This window comes from Bombyx mandarina, chromosome 19, assembly GCF_030267445.1.
Source record: "Bombyx mandarina strain Sakado chromosome 19, ASM3026744v2".
In the NCBI taxonomy this organism is placed as follows: Eukaryota; Metazoa; Arthropoda; class Insecta; order Lepidoptera; family Bombycidae; genus Bombyx; species Bombyx mandarina.
Window position 1 is genome coordinate 9317729 of NC_143225.1, and position 23358 is coordinate 9341086.

Below are 23358 nucleotides of genomic sequence, written 5' to 3' on the forward strand. Positions count from 1 at the left end.
CACTGCTTTAGAAAATAATCAGTTTTTCTCATTTCCTGAACATTTTACATTTTCAGAGATGTCCCCTTTTCGAAATTGCATATATATTATGAGCAATTAGAAAGAATATAGTTAGATCGTTTTCAGATTTAATTGATTGATATTGTATCTAAGTTGTTTGGGAGTTCCTTATGTAGATATAAGGTGTGAGTGTTGGCCGCAGTGTTCGTTCGTCACAATGTTGCACCGGATAGGGCGGCCATCGTTTTAATGTCTCTCCGACGGAATTACGCTGGATTGTTCTCAACGTTTACTGCTGGCTCGATGATTGATCGTTGTATCTCCGGCCTTATGTCATTTTCGCGCCGTTTCTCTGCGCGCGCAGTAAATACACTAAGTTATTGGTAGCCCTGTTTTATTGCGTATCGCATATCTTTTAACTGTCACGGCTAAATGCTTTCCCGGCGCGTACTTACCCCCTCTCAATAGTGATGCTCTCGTTAATTTAAAGCCAATAACGTTACGATCACGAATGCGTTGCGTGGTTAAGAATTAAAGAATTTAAAAAAAGGCGAAATGATTTACAAGCAATAAATCGGTGAGTTTCAGTATTCCGTTCGTTTTGTTTCCGAAGTGTGGAAATTAACACCGGAATGATCGTATTCCTAAATTAAAACCTCGCTCTCGGCCGCAATAAATTCATTCGGTCATAAAATAATAATGACCGTCTAAATAGAGGCTAGCTGTCGTTTAAAACTCTAATGCATGTTTAAATAAATAAAAAGATAACGATTTTCATTATTTTTTTTTGATTAATGTCAGAGGATGTGTGAAAGTAGCCCCGGTAATCAACAAATTAAAGAGCGGACGGTTACCGCGATATGGACATGTGATGCGTAGAGAGAAGATGCATGTGACTAGGAGATGAATGGAAATGGTAGTGCAAGGTAGAAGGGGAAGAGGTCGAAAGAAGAAGACATGGATGGAGTGTGTGAATGACGATATGAGAAATAGAGGAGTGAGTGTTGAGATGACGGCTGATAGAAGAAAATGGAAGAGAAAAATTAGCTGTGCCGACCCCACCTAGTGGGATAAAGTGGAGAAAAAGAAGAAGAGTCACATCACGTAAATTTTACAGAAATTATTCATTCAAACTAGTTGTTCAATTAACACTAATCATACCATCACGTACTGGTGGTACTTATTTCTACCATAGCGGCTAGATAGCGGTATGCGACAAGTATTACTCAAAATCAACAAAACAAAACAAAAATATAGCATAATAACTGTAGTTTGATTGGTAAGAAAAGGTCATGAAGTTAACTGGACAAAAGCAATAAAATGATACGTGCAATTTCAATGCAAAAGTTCAAAATGGGGCATTTGATTCGTTATAGTTTGTTTAGTGTTAAATCATAATATGAAATGCGTTACGGTATGAAGGCGCAATGGAAGAATTGTTCCAACGCCTCGTGTCTCAAAGAGGACCGAGTACTTCATTTGTTTAAGGGCTTTTTGTTTCCGCTTTGCGCGAACACACTCAGGAAATTCTCCCACAGACACAGTCCACTGAGTTTCTCGCCGGATCTTCTCAGTGGGTCGCGTTTCCGATCCGGTGGTAGATTCTGCGAAGCACTGCTCTTGCTAGGGCCACCTACACGTCAAGGAGAAGCTGAAATAGCCTCTCAAGACTTAGGTAGGGAAAAAAAAAACGATCGTGACAATTGACCACCAGATGGCCGGCTTACGAGCCTGCCTACAAGGCCAATAAAATCAGATAAAAAAATCAAACCTTAACATTCTTAAGAATCATATTTGTTATAAAATTGAATATGAAATTATAACATAAGACATATTATTGGTGTTTGTACAGCTCATTGAATAAATCACGTTGATGTCTTAATAGTATAACGGTATTACGATAATACACGTGCTTTATCTGCCTAATGTGTTTGTCGTATATGTCACCTTATAACTCGTATGTCAAATCGTAAACTTCATGTTCTATATTTGCTGTAAAATTTCAAATAATAGTCTATGTATACTTGTAAGCACTTTAATTCGTTCATTTCTGTATTTTTCAATCAAAAACTCAACACATATGATATTTTATCATTGTAATTGTTACACTAAAACGCTATGTGTGTAATTTAACTAAATACAATTTTTATTGCTTAGATGAGTGGACGAGCTCACAGCTCACCTGGTGTTAAGTGGTTACTGGAGCCCATAGACATCTACAACGTAAATGCCGCCACTCAGCTTGAGATATAAGTTCTAAGGTCTCAGTATAGTTGCAACGGCTACCCCCCACCCTTCATATCATTCGCATATCGAACGCACAATATCGATTTTGGTATATTATTAATTAAATAACGTAGCGACGTAAGCCAGCTGGAGTTTTACCGACCTTCAACGTTTAATTGTGATTGATCGAGTCGTGAATCGAGAGGGGCGGCGCAATCAAAAGCGTATCAGACCAATGAGCGGGCGGGAGCGTCTCCGCGGTGGCTGCGATTGGCCGGTCGCCAGGGTTCAGAGGAATAAAGGGCCTTGATAGTACTCTCGATAAGTGGGTAGGCGTTGGATTTTGATTCGATCGATTATCGCCCGTCCCGCAGACGGCGATACGATGGGCGGACTCGGACCGCGGAACTCTCGCCCCCAGTCAAGTGAATTACGCACCAAAAAATTACATTATTCATCTTACTTATATATAGGTACGTTATTTAGCTAAAGTCGTGAAAACAAAATAAAAAAAAATTTTTCTTCCAAAAACCAACCATAATTTATTAGACGTTAAAGTGAAACGCTCGAACTAATCTCGGCTATAAAAATGCAAATCAAAGTTGCAGAGTGCAACACATAAAACGGATAAGTCGGTCTAATCGTTTATTATTTACAATCCTTTATCAGAACCTCGGAGGCGTTCGTTCAGACGTTTTACGACATTTCGGGTTGTACAGCACAAAAGAATTAGCCCTTCTAAGCGACATCAAGTGCCAATAAATATCATCGCGAGGTGAGAATAATCGGTCGAGGCCGCAACACTGTAATAACCAATTGACTCGATACAAAGTTCAATACGACGTCGCCGCGTCCGATGCACGATTCGCAAATAGCGGGCCTTCGTAGGAAAAGCAATGTTTTGTCACAATTGGGCACGATTAGGTTAGCTCCGTCGGCGATTGGACACGGGTCGTAAATTAAGTGTTGACCGGCCGAATCGAGTGAGCCGTCATTGCGAACGTTGTCCGTTGGGTTGTGTGGGCTCGCATGTACGGTGTCGTAATACCGGTCACTCACATTCGTACGAATACGCAAACCCACAAGTGTAGGACGACATTTGCAAATGATTACGCAAAGTTTTCGCTGCATTCGCGGTTTTCCAAGTTGTGTCGGCTTTTTAACAGACATCAAAGCGCGTGAACCGCGGTCCTTCGTGTAGTCTCCCACACATTCGTGTGACCAGTTGCGCCCACGATTGCGAAGGTAACGGGCGTTTCACCATTTTCATAGTTCGTGAGTCTACTGTGTAGCGTACCTTCATCATGGATTGGACCAACACCAAGGTGATGGAGCTCATTGAACTCTTGCAAAATGAATCGACCATATGGGACCCTCGAAAGAATTTCCATAAAAACAGAATGGCCTTTAATGACGCCTAGGAAGGAATTAAAAACTCTTTTTCTCTTCAATGTTCTATTGACGAATTAAAAGAGAAGATAAATTCTTGAGACGTTCGCAATCAAGTGTAGGAGGAAGCGCAAACAGGTTCGCAAATTGAATACCGAACCCATTTGCACAGCCATAGCCGCTAACTTTGCGAATGAATGTCTGACAGCCCTACAGATGCGCGCGCACATTTATACAATGTACGAATGTTCGCGCATGTGAGTGGCCGGCGTAATGCAAATAGCGCGGCCGGCGACGCGGCGCACACGCGCATCGAATCGCGCGTTTTCCGCCGCCGGGCGCGACCGAAGCCGTTTTGTGGAAATCGTTATTGGGGTGATTGCTTTCATAAACAATAGCTTTTGTCCGTGGTTCCCTGTAACCGACTTGTTATTTAGTCGCGTAACGGTACTAAAAGCGTTCGACTCGTGTCTGATAAACACGTTTAGCGTTTATACGATTGAGTTCAGTGTGGTTAGTGCGAGTTTTTTTTAACGTTCTCGATAGCGTAAAAGTTAGCTCATGGTTGTATGGAATGGGATCGTTTGCGTGCGTTTGCCGCTAGGGGCGCTGTTCCAACTGCATACAAAATTGAGTTAACTTTTACGCTATCGAGAACGTTAGAAACTCGCACTAAGCACACAGGAAATGTAGAGCTGTGTAGAGCGTGCTCTATCTTGACCATTTTCGATTCAATTGCACATAATTTGTGTGTAGGGTTATATCAGCATGTTATATACGTAATTGTTGTTTAGGCTGTTTTATTACAATGTTTATAGTTCATAATTATTACGTTTTATACCCGGAATTCATTATTTCATTACACAATACCTTTCTTGCATGTCTATGCTTGCAAATGTCACATTTTAACGCATTGCGTAAAAACATTTTCGTTTCCATCTAAATTTGATAGGTACCAATATCTTAAGTATTAGATACCTACTCGAATTTTTCAAAAATAAATATTCAATAACATATTTATACATTTGGCCCCAATAAATTAACTAAATTATGTTGTTTCTACGGACCTCGACAATTTCATACCCTAGTACACATTACTTACCTAAGTGGTGAAATATGTTATACATTTCATTATTAAGAAAGGAGTGACATTTAGATATCCGATCCGTGAGTACCTACTTGGAATAGTCTTTTAGGCTAATAACGATTAGATAGGGGAAAAAAGATATATTTGGCTCCAAATTTACAACTCTTAATATCTGCCGCCCTAGGCTCCAGTTTACTCAGTCTGGTAGTAAATCTGCTAATGCGAATAAGAGTCACAGACGAAACCAACTAGTTTTTAATATTCTACAGTAATTCGTGGGATATGAACTTCGGACAATCTCGATAATAATATTCATGTTCGTCGTCATTGTGTGCTCTGAGTCAGCCATTGTTAGTTAGATTATTTCAATTTTATTGTCTTTTAATTTGCCTTTTATGTTCTAAGAAACTTAGTATTAGGTACAGTAGTCATAGTGCTTTGTCTTCTAAATAATATCAATGTGATTTTAAGTTGAATAACTTCCAAAGATTTGCATTGTTAAACATTAATTTATGTGCAGCGGTCAAATGTATTTGTCAATTTCATTTATAAAATCTTCTTGAAGTTGTGTTTATTTATTATAGTATTAAATCACATATACATTTTTTGCGCATTTAGATGTGAATTTTGAAGATGTCGTTTATGAAAGATTATTGTTATGTATTTGTCAATTTCATTTATAGAATCTTCTTGAAGTTGTGTTTATTTATTATAGTATTAAATCACAGATACATTTTTTGCGCATTTAGATGTGAATTTTGAAGATGTCGTTTATGAAAGATTATTGTTATGTATTTGTCAATTTCATTTATAAAATCTTCTTGAAGTTGTGTTTATTTATTATAGTATTAAATCACATATACATTTTTTGCGCATTTAGATGTGAATTTTGAAGATGTCGTTTATGAAAGATTATTGTTATGTATTTGTCAATTTCATTTATAGAATCTTCTTGAAGTTGTGTTTATTTATTATAGTATTAAATCACAGATACATTTTTTGCGCATTTAGATGTGAATTTTGAAGATGTCGTTTATGAAAGATTATTGTTATGTATTTGTCAATTTCATTTATAAAATCTTCTTGAAGTTGTGTTTATTTATTATAGTATTAAATCACAGATACATTTTTTGCGCATTTAGATGTGAATTTTGAAGATGTCGTTTATGAAAGATTATTGTTATGTATTTGTCAATTTCATTTATGAAATCTTCTTGAAGTTGTGTTTATTTATTATAGTATTAAATCACAGATACATTTTTTGCGCATTTAGATGTGAATTTTGAAGATGTCGTTTATGAAAGATTATTGTTATGTATCTGTCAAATCTTATATATAAAATTCTCGTGTCACAATGTTAGTTACCATACTCCTCTGAAACGGTTTGACCGATTTTTATGAAATTTTATAAGCATGTTCAGTAGGTCTGAGAATCGGCTACTATCGTATTTTTTATACCCCTAAGTGATAAGGGTTGTCCACCCCTAACATATATTTTTAATTTTTTGGACAATTTTTTTTTGTTAGAATGCGGTATTATGTGGTTGAATGAGGTTTTGTTATTTTTATATTCCCTCATCGTTCACAGCGCTACATGCCTCTTACACTCATTTACCATATTCTTACACACTTACAATAAGTGCGTTTTTTTTACACTAGAAATTCCCTAGAATCTTATATATGGCAAAAAAAGGTTTGCCAGGTCAGCACTGGTGGTAGAACCTCTTGGGAGTCCGCACGGGTAGGTACCACCACCCCGCCTATTTCCGTCGTGAAGCAGTATTGCGTTTCGGTTCGAAGGGTGGGGTAGCCGTTGTAACTATACTGAGACCTTTAGAACTTATATCTCGAGGTGGGTGGCGCATTTACGTTGTAGATGTCTATGGGCTCCAGTAACCACTTAACACCAGGTGGGCTGTGAGCTCGTCCATCCATCTAAGCAATAAAAAAAAAAAAGCTAGTTTATTTATAAAATCTTCTTGAAATCGTGTTTACTTATTATAGTATTATATCACAGATATATTGTTTGCGTATTTAGAATTGAATTTTGGACATGTCGTTTAGAAAACAAAATAAATAATTAACTTGAAATTTATTTAAATTCTCCTCGAAAGGCTATTTTTTAATTATATCATATGCGTACATATGTGTATATACTATGAAAAAAGCAATAAACATTTTAGAAGCCGATTTTTAAGATGGAACAACTTAGATGATAAGTTTGTTCTACCATTAATCAGTTGCTTCTAAAAAAACTGGCTTAAAATATTTTTTTTTTTTAAGCTATTGCATAGTTTTTATCGCGGGCCTTGAACGCGGCGACCGAATCGTGAAATTCCGTAACGAAAAAAACCTAATACCCCTCACTCCGCCTACCATGTAGCCCGCGTTCAACACATTCACAGGTTGCGCTTGTGTAGTGTTTGTGAATAAGCGCGCGGCATGACGTCACACTGCATGCGCATCATGAAAAGTCTGCCTATCTCTCTCTCGCACGGTCTAGCTTATGAGTGTGAAGGGGACAGTTAACGTTTTGCTTTTATTAATGTTTAATATAGCGTGGTCTTGTTTTATTATTGTTTTAATATTAAATTATCATTGTCTAATTATAATTGCATAAGTTGATAAAAAATGCTATGCAGTAGCTTTACCGCGGCAGTTCCCGAGTGCCACACGTTTTTTTTGAAATTTCACTTAAAATCTATTCTTCAGATAATTCACGAAATCCATTCACAAATTTCATTATCTTTACGTGAATTCCAATGTTTCATTTTCGAAGCGCAATTAATCTCTGAAAGGGTGACTACGCCCGCCCCCCTCGGATCCAAGTCCCCACCCCTCTCGCAGATAACCGGGGAATGATTAACGGCTTCAGGAAGACGGATTGACAAATAGTCGTTTAGGTATTCGCTAATGTTCTGTCCTATTCGATGAGTTGAGTTTGTGCTTGTTTGCCCTCTTTTCATTTGGGAAATATCTGTTCGCTACCCAATTTTTTATTAAACTTCAATTACTGTTGACTTCAATAATTATTCTTACTGTTTTGTTTTACATTTTATGTAACAAGGGGGATGTATCTTAAAAGTATTTTATGAGACGCGAAACCGTTCATGAAGTAGTTAGTGTAAAAATCGAGAAAAACAGTTATAAATAAAATGGAATAAAAAAGGCACAAACGACATTTAACCAAGCAAGATCGACCCTCGTGTCAGTACTCACTGACATGTAATTCGATATGGAAACGATGACTTGGCGTTCGTACAAACAAATTGTTTGCAACGATCTATTTGTTCCCCCTATTGATTGATGGAAATTAATATTAAACATTTTACGTTTTAGCCGTAGAAATTTCGATTTAAATGATAATATTTAAGTATAATTTGGTAAAGAAAGATTGTAACTGGTGGTAGGACCTCTTGTGAGTCCGCGCGGGTAGGTACCACCGCCCTGCTTGTTTCTGCCGTGAAGCAGTAATGCGTTTCGGTTTGAAGGGTGGGACAGCCGTTGTGACTATACTGAGACCTTAGAACTATATCTCAAGGTGTGTGGCGCATTTACGTTGTAGATGTCTATGGGCTCCAGTAACCACTTAACACCAGGTGGGCTGTGAGCTCGCCCACACATCTAAGCAATAAAAAAAAACTTCGATTTAAATCATAATATTTAAGTCTTATTTGGTAACTAGCGACCCGCCCTCGCTTCGCTTCGGAAACATTAAAACACACTTGAAACCAAAAAAAATAAATAAAAAAAAAAGTAAAAAAAAGTAGACAATGTTCATCAGGGACAATGTCGGCTTCTAATGGAAAAATAATTTTTCAAATCGGTCCAGTAGTTTCGGAGCCTATTCGAAACAAACAAACAAACAAATCTTTCCTCTTTATAGTATTAGTATAGAAGAAAGGTTTTAAATTTCTTAACTTAAACATACTTTATCACATTTCGTACAAACTCAATAAATAACAGAACAGTCAGTCATTCCTTAGTTTATATCTTCAAGAAAACCTATAAAAAGACCAAACTTAAGCTGTAAAACATTATATATGGTGTAAACAGTGTAACTACCTAAATATAAAATTATTGCATTAGTCAAAAATAAATGACTTAGTGTTTGATTCTGATTTCTATTATTTTATTAGAATTACGTAAGATTTAATTTACAATTCTATGTTTTATATTTGTTTGTCTATAAAGGGCCTCCCAAAATTAATTGAGTCGTTTTATCCCCTGAGTACCGCGAGCGTGATCCAGAAATCGTTTAGAATCATTTAAAAATTACTAAATCCTAGTTTTACACTGACATCTCCCTATGTTTTTTTGTTTGTTTTTTAACTCCCTTTATTCCTTTTAGATTAAAGCCCACTGAGTTTCTCGCCGGATCTTCTCAGTGGGTCGCGTTTTCGATTCGGTGGTAGATTCTGCGAAGCACTGCTCTTGCTAGGGTCAGTGTTAGCATCACTCCGGTTTGAGCCCCGTGAGCTCACCTACTAGTTAAGGTTACGCTGAAATAGCCTCTCAAGGCTATCATCAGCTTAGGAAAGAAAAAATTTAGATTAAATAGACAAACAGCAAACACGTTTTAGTAGTGTATTCTTCGCTGAAAAGGTTTCTTTTAATGCTATTGAAAGCGTACCAGCCAGTACATCTTTGCCGCCGTAAGTATGCAGTAATAGGTAATGGTGAATTATTGACCGCACGTGAAATTCTAAATCCGGCGCGTTGCCGTTCCGTCGTAAAAGCGACGATCAGACGCGCTCGCACACCTCGTAAATCATCTATCGTGCGATACGATGCGGTTCTATATATGAACATTCGTGCTTTGCGTACGTTTTCACGACCCGCTCAGTTTCTCGGCGGATCTTCTCAACGGGGCGCGATTCAGTGGTTGATTCAGCGAAGCACTGCTCTTGCTAGGGTAGATTTTACTAAATTCTCTCAGTATGAGCCCCGTGAGCTTTTTCACTATTTAAGGTGAAGCCCGAATTACCTCCCAAGGCTACTAGTACACAGCGAGAAAACTACATTATCATAAAATATTTCCTTTATGGAATTTAATCGCAAATATGAAGTCGTCGTGGCCTAAAGGATAAGACGTCCGGTGCATTCCTATGTAGCGATGCACCGGTGTTCGAATCCCACAGGCGGGTACCAATTTTTCTAATGAAATACGTTCTCGACAATGTTCACGATTAACTTCTACGTTGACAGAATAACATCGTGTAATAAAAATCAAACCCGCAAAATTATAATTTGCGTAATCACTGGTGGTAGGACCTCTTGTGAGTCCGCGCGGATAGGTGCCACCACCCTGCCTATTTCTGCCGTGAAGCAGTAATGCGTTTCAGTTTGGAGGGTAGGGCAGCCGTTGTAACTATACTGAGACCTTAGAACTTGTATCTCAAGGTGGGTGGCGCATTTTACGTTGTAGATGTTATGGGCTCCAGTAACCGTCGTCCACCCATCTAAGCAATAAAGAAAAATGATTCAGCGAATTTGCTAGGGCAGATTTTAGTGAATTATCTCAGTATGAGCCCCGTGAGCTTTTTCACTATTTAAGGTCAAGCCCGAATCACCTATTAAGGCTACTGGCAGATAGCGAGAAAACTACATTTTCATAAAAGATTTCCTTTGTGGAATTTAATCGCAAATAAATTACCAATGTGCCCGAATTATAATATTGATGGTAAGTCAAATTATTTTAAAAGACGACGAGAATGTTACCACGGATACGAATGTTACCACGATTTCCCCCCTTTGTCCTTCATTGTGTCACTGACTGTTTAATGCGGCGGTGTTTAGTCGGGCTAATCGCGGATGAGGAAGATTGACGGAATCGTAACGACAACGCGTCAAATAAATCTTATTTTAATACAACTAAGAACTACATTCCTAGACTGCTTCGGCGTGGTTACGCATCGAACAACATATTGACTGGCATAAGCAACACCGGCTCACCGAAAGATCTTCGTGACATATTTACAGTACCTTCTTAATAAAATAGCCGTTGAAAATTTTTTTACTCATTTAAATAAACGGTGGTATTGCCAGACTGTTGGTCTACTGTTCTGCCTAATTCTATTGAGTAGTATCCATACTTTTCGATTCGAAGGGCTATATACAGTTGTATCAATGTAATTAGAACAATAGGTATTCCAGTTGTTGCCTATGTGGGATTCGGTAATCTTGTGCTAAGAACGCGAAAATGCAGAACTCTTTCATATTGACCGCTTAAAAATCAAATTTCATTAAAGTTTAGAGCGTGAACTGTATTTTTATGTACTAGTTTTGATAAAAACTAGATTCAGAGCGAAATATTATTATTTCTTGTTGTACAACTTGTTGCCATACTTATTAGTGTGTTCCCCCATTGAAAAATAATCATACAAAATTTTATATTTATGATTTCCCTAAACAATTAATAAGCTAAAACAGGAATCGCTCTAAAGTTTAATCAACAATGTTTTCTATTTGTTCCAGGTACACCGATTAACCGGTTGCCGATTATGGCTAAATCGGTCCTAGACCTGTACGAGCTGTATAATCTTGTGATCGCACGTGGAGGGCTCGTGGAGGTGATCAACAAGAAACTCTGGCAGGAGATAATTAAGGGACTCCGGCTACCGTCTTCTATCACGTCCGCTGCCTTCACTTTACGCACTCAGTGAGTACTCATTAAGCTGTATTACTAAATCTAAGCAAAAATAAAAAAAAAGGTTAGAGGCACAGGTTTATTTAAAGGTTATCATCATAAAAATATAATTCCAACGTTGAAATAAAAAAAAAAGGTTACAAAAGATACCCTTTTTTTATTGCTTAATTGGGTGGACGAGCTTACAGCCCACCTGGTGTTAAGTGGTTATTGGAGCCCATAGACATCTACATGTATAATCTATAAAAAAAAAAAAAAAACGTGTGGCACTCGGGAACTGCCGCGGTAAAGCTATTGCATAGCATTTTTTATCAACTTATGCAATTATAATTAGACAATGATAATTTAATATTAAAACAATAATAAAACAAGACCACGCTATATTAAACATTAATAAAAGCAAAACATTAACTGTCCCCTTCACACTCATAAGCTAGACCGCGCGAGAGAGCGATGGGCAGACTTTTCATGATGCGCATGCAGTGTGACGTCACGCCACGCGCTTATTCACAAGCACTACACAAGCGCAACGTGTGAATGTGTTGAACGCGAGCTACATGGTAGGCGGAGTGAGGGGTATAAGGTTTTTTTCGTTACGGAATTTCATGATTCGGTCGCCGCGTTCAAGGCCCGCGATAAAAGCTAACTTCTAATACATCTATATTTCGTACTACTGTAAAATTCAAGTCGGATTTGCTATCGTAGAATATTTTTTTAGCGCTGATAGGATATACAACGAATAAAATATTACAAGTATGAGTTACGCCACGATCCAATTTACGCCCGTATCAAACGGAATCGCTTTCTACTATTAGCATCACAAATAACGTTACGAAAGCGCAGCGAAGACTTCGATTGTCACAAACGTGTTCCCGTATCCTAGATTATAATCCGAACGTCGACGTATTGGATTGTATTGTGTCTCATCTAATCTATGTATTCAAGCGGTTTATCGCTTCACAGTATCCATAAACTATTCATAGTGGCTTGTGTGGTCCTAAAACAAGTCAGAAGCTGTCCTCGCTTCGCTCCATATTCGATAGCGCTTTTGTATCCGCACACCTTCATTCAAATTCTCACGAGCCGGAGACAAAACATTGACGACAATAGATACGTACGTGAGCGTCGACCGCGACAATGTGACGTCTTCATAATTAATAACCCCTAACTCATCTCGGCCGATATAATTTCTCATTTATCTTTCTGTTGAGTTCCTTCACCTCCTTTTGTCGGTCGGAATAAAGGTGTCTTATGTTTCTAATTCAAACTGTGCACCGTTACGCACGACGTTAACGTTTTGAATGCAACCTCTATATAATATTGTGTACTTTACCAGCGTGTGTTCGCTTTATAACGTTATCATTGATACTAACATTTTAGATTCCGATCCGGTAGTAGATTCATTCGCGAAGCAGCTACTCTTGAGTTGCTAGGTCTCCTTTGGAGGCGCTCGGGCAGCTGTTAGCAAATCCCACCCCTCCTGGCTGAGCCCTTGCTAGCCCACATGTACTGGTAAAACTGGAAAGGCATCCGGGCCACCAATAATCACTCAAACAACAAAAACATTTTATGCATTAAAATTTACTTCTTCGTATCAACCTAGTTTTCAACGTACTTATGCTTGATGCGATAACGCCCTATGGATATTTAATGATTTAAGGCACTGCGGTGACCAAAATAAAGTTAGATGGACGCTAATGATGAATGTCATATATTTAGAGGTTTTCGACAAAGACGAACCCAGCATTTTTATGAAGAGTGCACAGCGGCGCGTTCAAAGCTGCTATTGTATTACGCATTAAATATGTGAGCGCTTAATATGAGTTATGGTAACGAATGGTTGTCACTCTGCTCGTATAAAAATTAACTCTCCGTAAGAATAAGATTAAGAATGTAATAGGATGCTTCTATTATTATTTTGAAGGATAGGCTTTTGATAATAATTGGGCTTGTAGTATGATTTATAGGCGTGTCATGTTCCGCCAGATATAGGCACTCAACTATTCAGAGATGTTCTGTGACAAAAGAAATTGAACGTTGACATCGTCTTAGAGGTTTTTTAGATTTATTGGACGGTTGACACCGATTTCTTGATAACGTATGCCGTCGAAATGTTCGGAGTGTTTTTTTTTTAGTTGACTGAAACCACTGGCGATTCTGGTCTTTTTAAATAACGTAGCTGGAAAACATTAACATCGTCGTTCTAGTGTTATGTTCGGTTTTGGCGGATCGTACATATTTAAAACTACTTTTATGGTTTAGCTTCGAAATTTTATCATAAATTTTACGGGGTCGGCACAGCAAATTTCTTCCATTCTCTTCTATCAGCCGTCAGCTCAACACTCACTCCTCTCTCACTCATATCGTCATTCACACACTCCATCCATGTCTTCTTCGGTCGACCTCTTCCCCCTCTACCTTGCACTACCATTTCCATACATTGATAAATTCATAAATTTTATCCCTCGTAATAAATAGAAATGCGAGATTAAAATGTAAATTTTGTTTTAAATATCGTTATTCTAGGACGTGATCAACGTTTAATTATATAATTGGTTCTTAAGCATGTCGACAGTAACATAGTTAGTTCTTCTCCCTTAAGTTTAAGCTTTGTATGGCTCGTTGGACTAATCGCAAGTTTACGCATTACAGATATATGAAATACCTATACGACTATGAATGTGAGAAGAAAAATCTGTCCACGCGCAGCGAGTTGGATGCTGCTATTGAAGGTAACAAACGCGAGGGAAGACGCGCCTCCGGACAATACGACGCCCAAGCTGCTTTAGCTATGGTGAGAATCATTTTTACACTCAATTTTTCATGCAAACGTAATATATCGATGGCAAACGAATTTTTTTTTTGTTATTGCTTATATGCGTGGACGAGCTCACCCAAAGACACAGTCCACTGAGTTTCTCGCCGGATTTTCTCACTGGGCCACGTTTCCGATCCGGTGATAGATTCTGCGAAGCACGGCTCTTGCTAGGGTTCGTGTTAGCAATGTCGTCAGGAGCCCCGTGAGCTCATCTACAAGCTCGGCGAATCTAGAATAACCCCACGCGGCTACAAGAATAGGTAGAAAAAAAAAACTACTGATTTATTTGCTAAACACGTATATGTCGCAGAATGGACAGATATCTTCATTATTTTATTTGACATTGTGGCTGAATCTGAATGGTAATCGTGCAAAGAGCTTGTGCAACACAAAGCTATGACAGTTCCGAGACGTCTTCACTCTTCTTAAGTCAGGCGATGAATATGTCTCGATTCCACTCGTATATACGTTTATCAGGGTCGCATCGTCATTTTATAGTATCCAATAAATAATATTCCACTGAGCTGGTGAATTCAGTAGTTGAGACCGACTGTCCGTAAGCAACACTGTCCTGTAATCACTAGCACCGCTAAACAATTTTCGCTAAAATCCGCTGACCTAATGACAGTTTTAAGTAAATATTATTATGTAAGAGATTATAACTAGATAACTGGGCTAACTTATCAAAACTTGCAGGGTTTAATTTCCCCTTTATTCCAGCCGCCATTGAATCGCGGAGTCCCGGCCTCTCTCGCCCAGCTGTCCCAGCACATGCAGCCGCTCTCTCTGTCCCTCGGAGGAGGAGTTGCTGGAGTACCACGTCTGCCGCCACTGCCTCCACACCCCACTCACATCTCACAACACGATATTGAATACAGAGTAAGGGAATATATGAAGATGATACAACAACAGCGGGAGATGATGAGGAATGGTGAGTTTTAAAGCGGCAAATTTTAATTTAAGGAAACAAAATAGAATAATTTAGAGATTGAGAAAGAGTGAAAGTATAGAATATGATGTGAATACGTTTTATATGTCATTAAAGTAATATATAAAAAAAAGGTGGTATGATGTATTGTAAGTCCGCATAATACCACGATCCTAGTTATTTTGGGCATGCAATTGAGACTACGAGACCTCATGTCTCAAGATGGGCCGCAACATTTACATTGTGATGACGCTCCAGTAATAGCTTTACGCTAGGTGACCCAATACAGATACTATGTTTACGTTAATTTGGCCTCAAATGACGTCATACTGTATGGAATTTAATTCCCTGTTACCAACGTTCCGAATACCCTACAGTTTCTGTGTTTACCAAACACACCCATTACACGGGTCAACACCAAATTTGACTTTGGTTGCAAAGCATAAAATTTCGATATTTAGATCGTAATTAGACGAAAAAAATACATGGCATGAAACAGTTTGCTTTTGAACTTTAATAAATTCACCACATATGAAACAAAATGCATCAGCATCATATTTGAGTCGTCTATTATCAAAGGTGGCAATCTGTGCATTTGGACAAAAAATTTTTATTGATATGTCAATACAGATTGATTTTTTTGTAGAGTTGAGTCGACTATTATCAAAGCCGGCAATGTGACTTTTTGACAATTATTGGTAAATCAGAAAAACGAATTATTGACTTTGTATTCCATTGGCAGTCATAAAACTCTTCTGAACGACATCTTAGATAAATAACAGGTTAAGTATTGACCTTTATTTAATGCAGGTTTTGAACCGTATTCTTTGAAGGAGACGATTATATTCAAATCAATCTGTATTGACTTATCAATAAAAAGTTTTTGTCCAAATGCACAGATTGCCACCTTTGATAATAGACGACTCAGTTGTGTTATTTACGTTCTATTCGAAACTTAAAAAACTATGAGTTATTGGATTACATGAGATTTCAATGTTTCAGGTTCAGAATCGCCACCAGGCGGTAACGGGCCCACTCCCATGATCTCGCCGCGTGACGCCCTCAACGCTATTGATGTGTCCCGACTGACCCTTTGGTCTCTGTACAACAACAACAACCATAGCCCGCAGCCGGAACTAGAACCGCAGCGGTAAGAATATAATTGTTTTTTTTTTTAAATACAAATTCAAAAAAATCAACTCAAATTCAATTTCATACCTATAAATTTCATCGGAAACTATCTTAGCTTCTTCGATTGAGACACCTAATGGCATGGAGTAGAGTTCATCTGCATGAGCACAGTTGATTGAGGTTTATGATTTGAATAGTTGAATTTATCGGCGGAACTTTAATTTTTTACTATAACTACTATTATTTATTATTAATACGCTTTTATTAGCTTCAGACGTATGTATGTTTGTAACGGAATCTTTGAACATGATTTTGGCAACCTTCAAAACGTCAGATTAACTCGAAATGTTGGTATACTTATTAAGGATCGATGACAAATCAATATTTAAAAAAAAAATAGAAGAATTGAAATTCAAGTAAAAAATGAAAAATAAATAATTGTTTAAAAAAAATTAACAAAATACGCTTTTATAGAAAATACAACTAAAAAATAGAAAATAAATTTTAATAAATTTAAATTTGAATTAAAAATAGTAATGATTTTATTGTAAAAAAGCGTGGGGTGCATGATATAAGTAGCTATAAATATTTTATTAACAGATATGAGTCGAAGGGTTATTTTGATAATATCCTGAAAAGTAGGATTTTCTATAAAAGCGTATTTTGTTAGTTTTTTTAAATTATTATTTATTTTACTAGCTAGTCAAGAGCTGTGATATCTCTGACATTCTACGCATAAATCTGACATTTCATAAAAAGTTGAGGTCTCGTTATTTGGAAGGTTAAAAACGTCGTCGTTAGAAAAACGGTAGTCCAATATCCTCATTAATGCTGTTAGTATTAAAGTGATCAGTTTCTAGATAAGATTTTTTAAAGTAATTTCTATTTATTTATGTATTTATGACATACCAAAGGCAATACACACAAAAGATTGAAGCTTAAAATTAACAAGTACAAAATTAAGTTCTGGTATGTAAGCCAGTTACAGGCATGTACAACAATCTCTTATAACAACACACTATGACGTGTTACAGCAGTTTTATAGACAACGGAAAAATAGGTTAAATCTAAATGTTAACAATACGCTATAAGAAAAATAAAAATTTTAAAAGAACATAAAAATATATGATTAATACAAAAATTCACGATTTTTTTATTTTTTTCATTGCTTAGATGGGTGGACGAGCTCACATCCCACCTGGTTATAAATGGTTACTGGAGCCCATAGACATTTACAACGTAAATGCGCCACCCACCTTAAGATATTAGTTCTAAGGTCTCAAGTATAGTTATAACGGCTGCCCCGTCCTTCAAACCGAAACGCGTTACTGTTTCTCGGTAGAAATAAGCAGGGTGGTGGTACCTACCCGCGCGGACTCACAAGAGGTCCTACCACCAGTAATTACGCAAATTATAATTTTGCGGGTTTGATTTTTATTACACGATGTTATTCCTTTACCGTGGAAGTTAATCGTGAACATTTGTTGAGTACGTACATATTTCATTTGAAAAATTGGTACCCGCCTGGGATTTGAACACCGGTGCATCGCTCAACACGAATGCACCGCATGTACAGCAATCTCCTTATAACACACTATGAGATGTTACAGCAATTTTAAAAACAACAAAAATATAGGCTATATTTAAATGTTAACAGTACGCCATAAGAAAAATAAAAATTTAAAAAGAACATAAATATTTGATTAATAACAAAATTTCACGATTCTTTTTATTTTATTTTTCATTGCTTAGATGGATGGACGAGCTCCAACCCACCTGGTGTTAAGTGGTTACTGGAGCCCATAGACATCTACAACGTAAATGCGCCACCCACCTTGAGAAGTACAGTAACAACGGCTGCTCCACCCTTCAAACCGAAACGCATTACTGTTTCACCTGGTACTGGTACCTACCTGCGCGGACTCACAACAGGTCCTACCGCCAGTAAAAAAACCTCAAAAGCCCATGAAGAATGATATTAGACTGTTCTAAAATTGTTCTCTCATTCGCAGAGAGGCCTTGAACCTTAGCGAGAGTCCGAATTCTATCACCAGCGGCTGCAAGCGTGAAGCGTGCCGGTCTCCCGCGCCGCCCCCCGCCAAGCGCCGCACCCCGCGCCCGCCCTCCCCGCGCCTCCCCTCCCCGCCGCGCCAGCCCTGCAGCAACACCCCCCAGGTCAACGGCTCCAACGGAATGAACGGGGCTGCTGCCTTTAAAATCACTACTAAAGGTGAGTGGAATGTGGATTTTGAATCAATTGCCCAATGTACTAAGGCCGACTTTCATTCATACGAAAACATACGCTTTTTTTATTGCTTAGATGGGTGGACGAGCTCACAGCCCACCCGGTGTTAAGTAGTTACTTGAGCCCATAGACATCTACAACCTAAATGCGCCACCCACGTTGAGATATAAGTGCTAAGGTCTCAGTGTAGTTACAGCGGCTGCTCCAACCTTCAAACCGAAACGCATTACTGCTTCACGGCAGAAATAGGCAGGGCTGTTATACCCAACCGCGCTGACTCACAAGAGGCCCTACCACCAGTAACAAAACTTTACTCCTACTACTCCATTTGTGTATATCAAAAATTCAATTTCATAATTTGTTTACGTAAATTTTGCAGCACATTAATGCTTCATAGATGAACATAATACAAAATTAAAAAAAAGAAAACCGAATTGAATAGTTTTTAATAGAATGATAATATCATCAATGTAGACGTAGTCAATTAAACATTATTAAGGATAACTCAATAACTACTGCTCAGATAGATGGTGGTCTTGATAAAATTTAACGATTATAAGAGATTCTTACAAATAAAACAAAAAGAATCCCCAAAATCGGTTCACCTAGAAATAAGTTCTGACTAATACACAAAAAAAACATCGAACTCAGAACCTCCTTCTTTTTTGAAGTCGGTTAAAAACACGTGCAGTCCCAAGAATATATTAGACACGTATTTTTTTCTAATATCTATAAAATTAATTGAATTAGGATACACAAATTATTATAATTATGTATAAATACACAAATGGAATGTACTAAACGCACATTATATCGTTCGCAGGTGACGCCAGCACTGGGGACCAGCAACTCGTAGTCTCCATCGAACTGAATGGCGTCACGTACGAAGGCGTATTGTTCCCATCGCAAAACAGCAACGGTCAGAACGGGCACAGGCAAATGGTGTCCTAGACCGTAACAAGTCATCAACATTGTTTTAGGTACAGATTGAAAACTACCGTCAAAACCAAAGATTGAGTTGAAGGCTGACCACACAAAGTCTGCGCGTTGTTAATTAAAATCCTTCAATTGCATGGAGGATTGTCGGCAATGATATGATCTGGCTGATCGCTTAGAGCCTCTGAATTCACAGAATTTGTACCGAATGTTCCACGGTGTTCGAGAAATTCTATGGAATCACACCCATCTTCTTTCATTGATCTGCCACTACTGCTTACATGCATTTATCGGCGGAACGCTGCCGGATACAATTTTGCCTCGTGTGTGCGAGTGTATTTCTTTAGAAGTGTTATTGACTAAATTTGACACGCAATTCTCGTTTTCTCAACAACGCGCAGTTCAGCCAGTCAGTTTTATAACTTAGTATACGTTCCGGGGAAAACCGTCCGCTTATATTCAAAATGCTAGAAAGGTGAGGAGAAAGGCGCAATTATTTAATTTTACAAGTTCAAAGTAGACGATAAACTGAAAAAGTATCTTCTTTCCCTTTCTCCCCTTTCGAATATGAACGCGACGGCGAATAACTGGTAATAATTTTACACGTAGAGCTTCCCTGCGAAAATGTTCTTGGTGAAAATCAAATTTTTAAAGATTTACGGTACGGTAGAGTTTTCGGTTGTAATGTGATTCTCAAAATAAATAATGTAGTCGTTAAATCTGTCATCGCACTGCCCGAGACGAATGCGGAATTATCGCGTAAAATAAAGAAATATATCGTCTCGTTCTGTATATTAATTAATTTTCTTTTGATATTAATTTTCGCTGTCATAAACAATTAAAATGACAATTATTGATGTAAATATAGCGTTAAAGATATTTTTTTTTACTTGGTAATTTATAATCGATTCATTGGATTCGTGTTTTGATTCGGTGTCCGTGTGATGGTTGGTGTCGCGTCCGTGTATTTTTTGTTTGTTATGTAAATTAATGTACATATCGTGTATGTCAGAATGAGGTTTTAAATGAGAGGGCTATATGAGGCCGTCAGCGCAAAAGTGGCCTAAGCTTACCTGAGCTTACTATAGTAAGCATGGAGACAATGATGTCTCAATTTACTTTTACACTGCCTCATAGGCAAAAACAAAACGCGCAAAAATAATGTTGACAAAGCCATCTGCTATCTATGAGCGAAACTAGGGATATGCCGGTTTTGCATCTTTATTATGTTTTAAATAAATTGCAATTGGGTAGAACCAAGAATACGAAAAGATGTAGGATAGGCCACTTTTGTTCTGACGGCCTCATATGAACCATGTACGTGTTATGTGATTCGTTTCCCGAAGGTGTATATTTTATTTTTTAAATATCAATGATCCAGTATTGTATTTTAGGCTGTAGGTATTTATGAATCGCTTCAAAGACTTTTTCACTATGCAAGCACTCGGATGGCCGAAACGATTTTGAAATGACATTCGAGACTTGCATACTGAAAGCTTGATCTTTTAAAAGTAGAGAGCTCTAATTAAAATTAGTATCTTGATCTGGTGGTTCTTAACAAAAAAAAAATTCTTAAAAAAATAATAAGAAACTCGAATAATTTAGTCATAATATTATCGGATAGGTTTACATTGTAGTAAATGTTCTATGCTCTAGGAGATTCAGCCCACTTACTGTAGGCGATTTAACGTTTTAATGCCATTTCCTTAGTTTTAATTACTTGTAAGTTATTAAGTTCAGTTCATTGAGAATGGGAATGGAGATTGTGAATGGATTTGGCCACAAATGTTTCAAATCATAAACGGCAATAATGAGTCAACAAACTGGGACGATGCGTGTTATTAATGATTGCGTTACGGATTGTCAAGAAATGTCAAGAAAATACTTTTTGTTTTAAGCATTTTTTTACAGTGATATACGAATGGTAAATTAAGATGGTATTTCTAGATATTCGTCGTACTGTGGATTCGCAACACGTCGTAGCGAGACAAATTGTTTTTAATTAAAATAAAGTGTTTTAATTTTTATTTAATTTTATAATTGTCTAGCTGCCTAGCAAACATGAGGTCTTAAGGTCGAGGTTTGTTATATTTTTTTTAAACAAATTTACGATTACGGTGATCGTGTCCTTACTAAAAATAAGTTGCATAATACTTTCCTTGACGTCCCAGAGAACTTGACGACAAAAAAAAGTGCAATATGCAATTTTCCAAAAAAAAAAAAAAACAAATGAAATTGGCAAATTATCCACGTCAATACGAGTTTCAAGTGGCGCGATGTTTGTAAAGTTTAAAAAGGAAAATGTAAATGACTGATTTAACAATTTTATCATTAATGATTTTAATAATAATTTAAACGTATTTAATTTTTTAACGAATCATTTTGTATTATTTTCTATTAGGGCCGTTATAAAGTCGAGCTAATTAGTTTTAGTTAGTACATTCCTGTAAATGTACAATAAATATTAAGGAACACACGTCTTTCCGGCCTACGCCGTGCCGAGGCCGAAATAATAAACCGCGTTAGCGAATTTCGTATTACACCAAAAAAATTTGATGTATTCTAATAATTATTATTATACACGAATAAATAATTATGTATTTAAAAATTATAGTCTTTTTTCTTTTTTTTTAAAATCCTGATTTTCAGTAACTGCCAATATAATAATAATATTATGATGATTGAACAGAATCTGGAAACGTATTCTAAAATTAAAATTTAAGTTGTCAGAAAATCAAAGCGCCAAAATTATAATAGCCGCGTTTCCGGATGGGACATTTAGATTCCGTTCCCGTCGGTATGGGTACCGGTGTTAAAGGTGGCAGTTTCAAAGAAAAAAAAATAGCTAATCCTAAAGCTATTCCAACCACGCGCGGACGTACTCACGTGGCTCAACCTGAGCGAACTTGCTGGCAGTAGCCATAACAAGTGTACCTAGTGTTTCACTGAAGCTGCCACCAGATCGGAATCGCGACCCACTGAAAACATCCGGCTAGAAACTCATGGGGTTTTGTCTATGGGCTAGATTGCACGTCGTGCTCTTTGACGAATACGACGAGAAAGTATTTAAATTCAATTAGATTTCAACCGCATGTCTTAATTTGGGTGCCTTTTGATATCTGTTCGCCTCGGTAACCGCTAAGCACTACGTGCAATATAAATAATTGGGTGGATGGAGGGGTTAAGTACTTACTATTTTTCAGATTTTTGAGTTTTCACATTGAATGAACGTGTTATGTGCCTATAAATCATATTATACCTTAATGCTCAGAGTTTAAAGGCTATTTTTAGAAATTGCATGTGATGTACGATGAAAAAGAACAAGTAACAAAAGTTTGTTGCTCGTTTTCTCAAAATGAACAAATTGTATTATATCCTCTTCATACACTCATGTCTTCATTTAAAGACATATCAGTGTTAATGTGGTAGGACTGATATCGTCATGATAATCGCCGTATCGTTGCCGCCGCTAACTACTCCCCGAATCCTGATCACGCAGGAACCAGTCACCGTTGACGCACTAGACACGTCCTTACAGACCATCAGATCCAATCACACTTTGATTAGACGCCTTTAGCTCTAACACTAGGAGTAAAGGGCCCCGGTAACCATACTAGTCGAACTCAGCAAAGAGTTCGACGTGCAACCTAATCTAAACATCAGCCCGCTGAGTTTCTCGTCGGATCTTCGCAGCGAGTCGCGATTCCGATCCAGTAGAAGATTTATTCGCGAAGCAGCTACTTTTGAGTTGTTAGGTCTCCTTTGGGGGCGCTCGGGTAGCTGTTAGCAAATCACACCCCTCCTGTCTGAGCCCGTGCCCACCTGTCCTGGGAAAACCTGGAAAGGCCTCTGGGCCACCAGTAATCTCTCAAACATAAAAAAGGACTAATATGATATGGTTGAAGTCGGACGGCATATTTTGTCTTATGGCCTTTTTCCTCCAGGGTGA

General features: G+C 37.6%; 1 protein-coding gene across 8 annotated transcripts in view; it reads left to right on the top strand.

Moving 5' to 3' along the window:
* retn (retained) overlaps positions 1-22017 on the top strand; it is a 163851-nt gene extending 141834 nt beyond the window's left edge. For 4 of the 8 annotated variants that reach the window (XM_089735344.1, XM_089735345.1, XM_089735346.1 and 1 more), the window contains exons 5-10: positions 11180-11363; positions 14004-14145; positions 14890-15100; positions 16100-16247; positions 18241-18458; positions 19297-22017. In XM_089735344.1, coding sequence (XP_089591470.1) covers positions 11180-11363; positions 14004-14145; positions 14890-15100; positions 16100-16247; positions 18241-18458; positions 19297-19424 — 1031 coding nt within the window. In that variant the 3' untranslated portion in view covers positions 19425-22017. The remainder of the gene's footprint in view (positions 1-11179; positions 11364-14003; positions 14146-14889; positions 15101-16099; positions 16248-18240; positions 18459-19296) is intronic. The other 4 variants (XM_089735349.1, XM_089735350.1, XM_089735351.1 and 1 more) reach the window with 1 other exon arrangement.
* The last annotated feature ends 1341 nt before the right edge of the window (positions 22018-23358 follow it).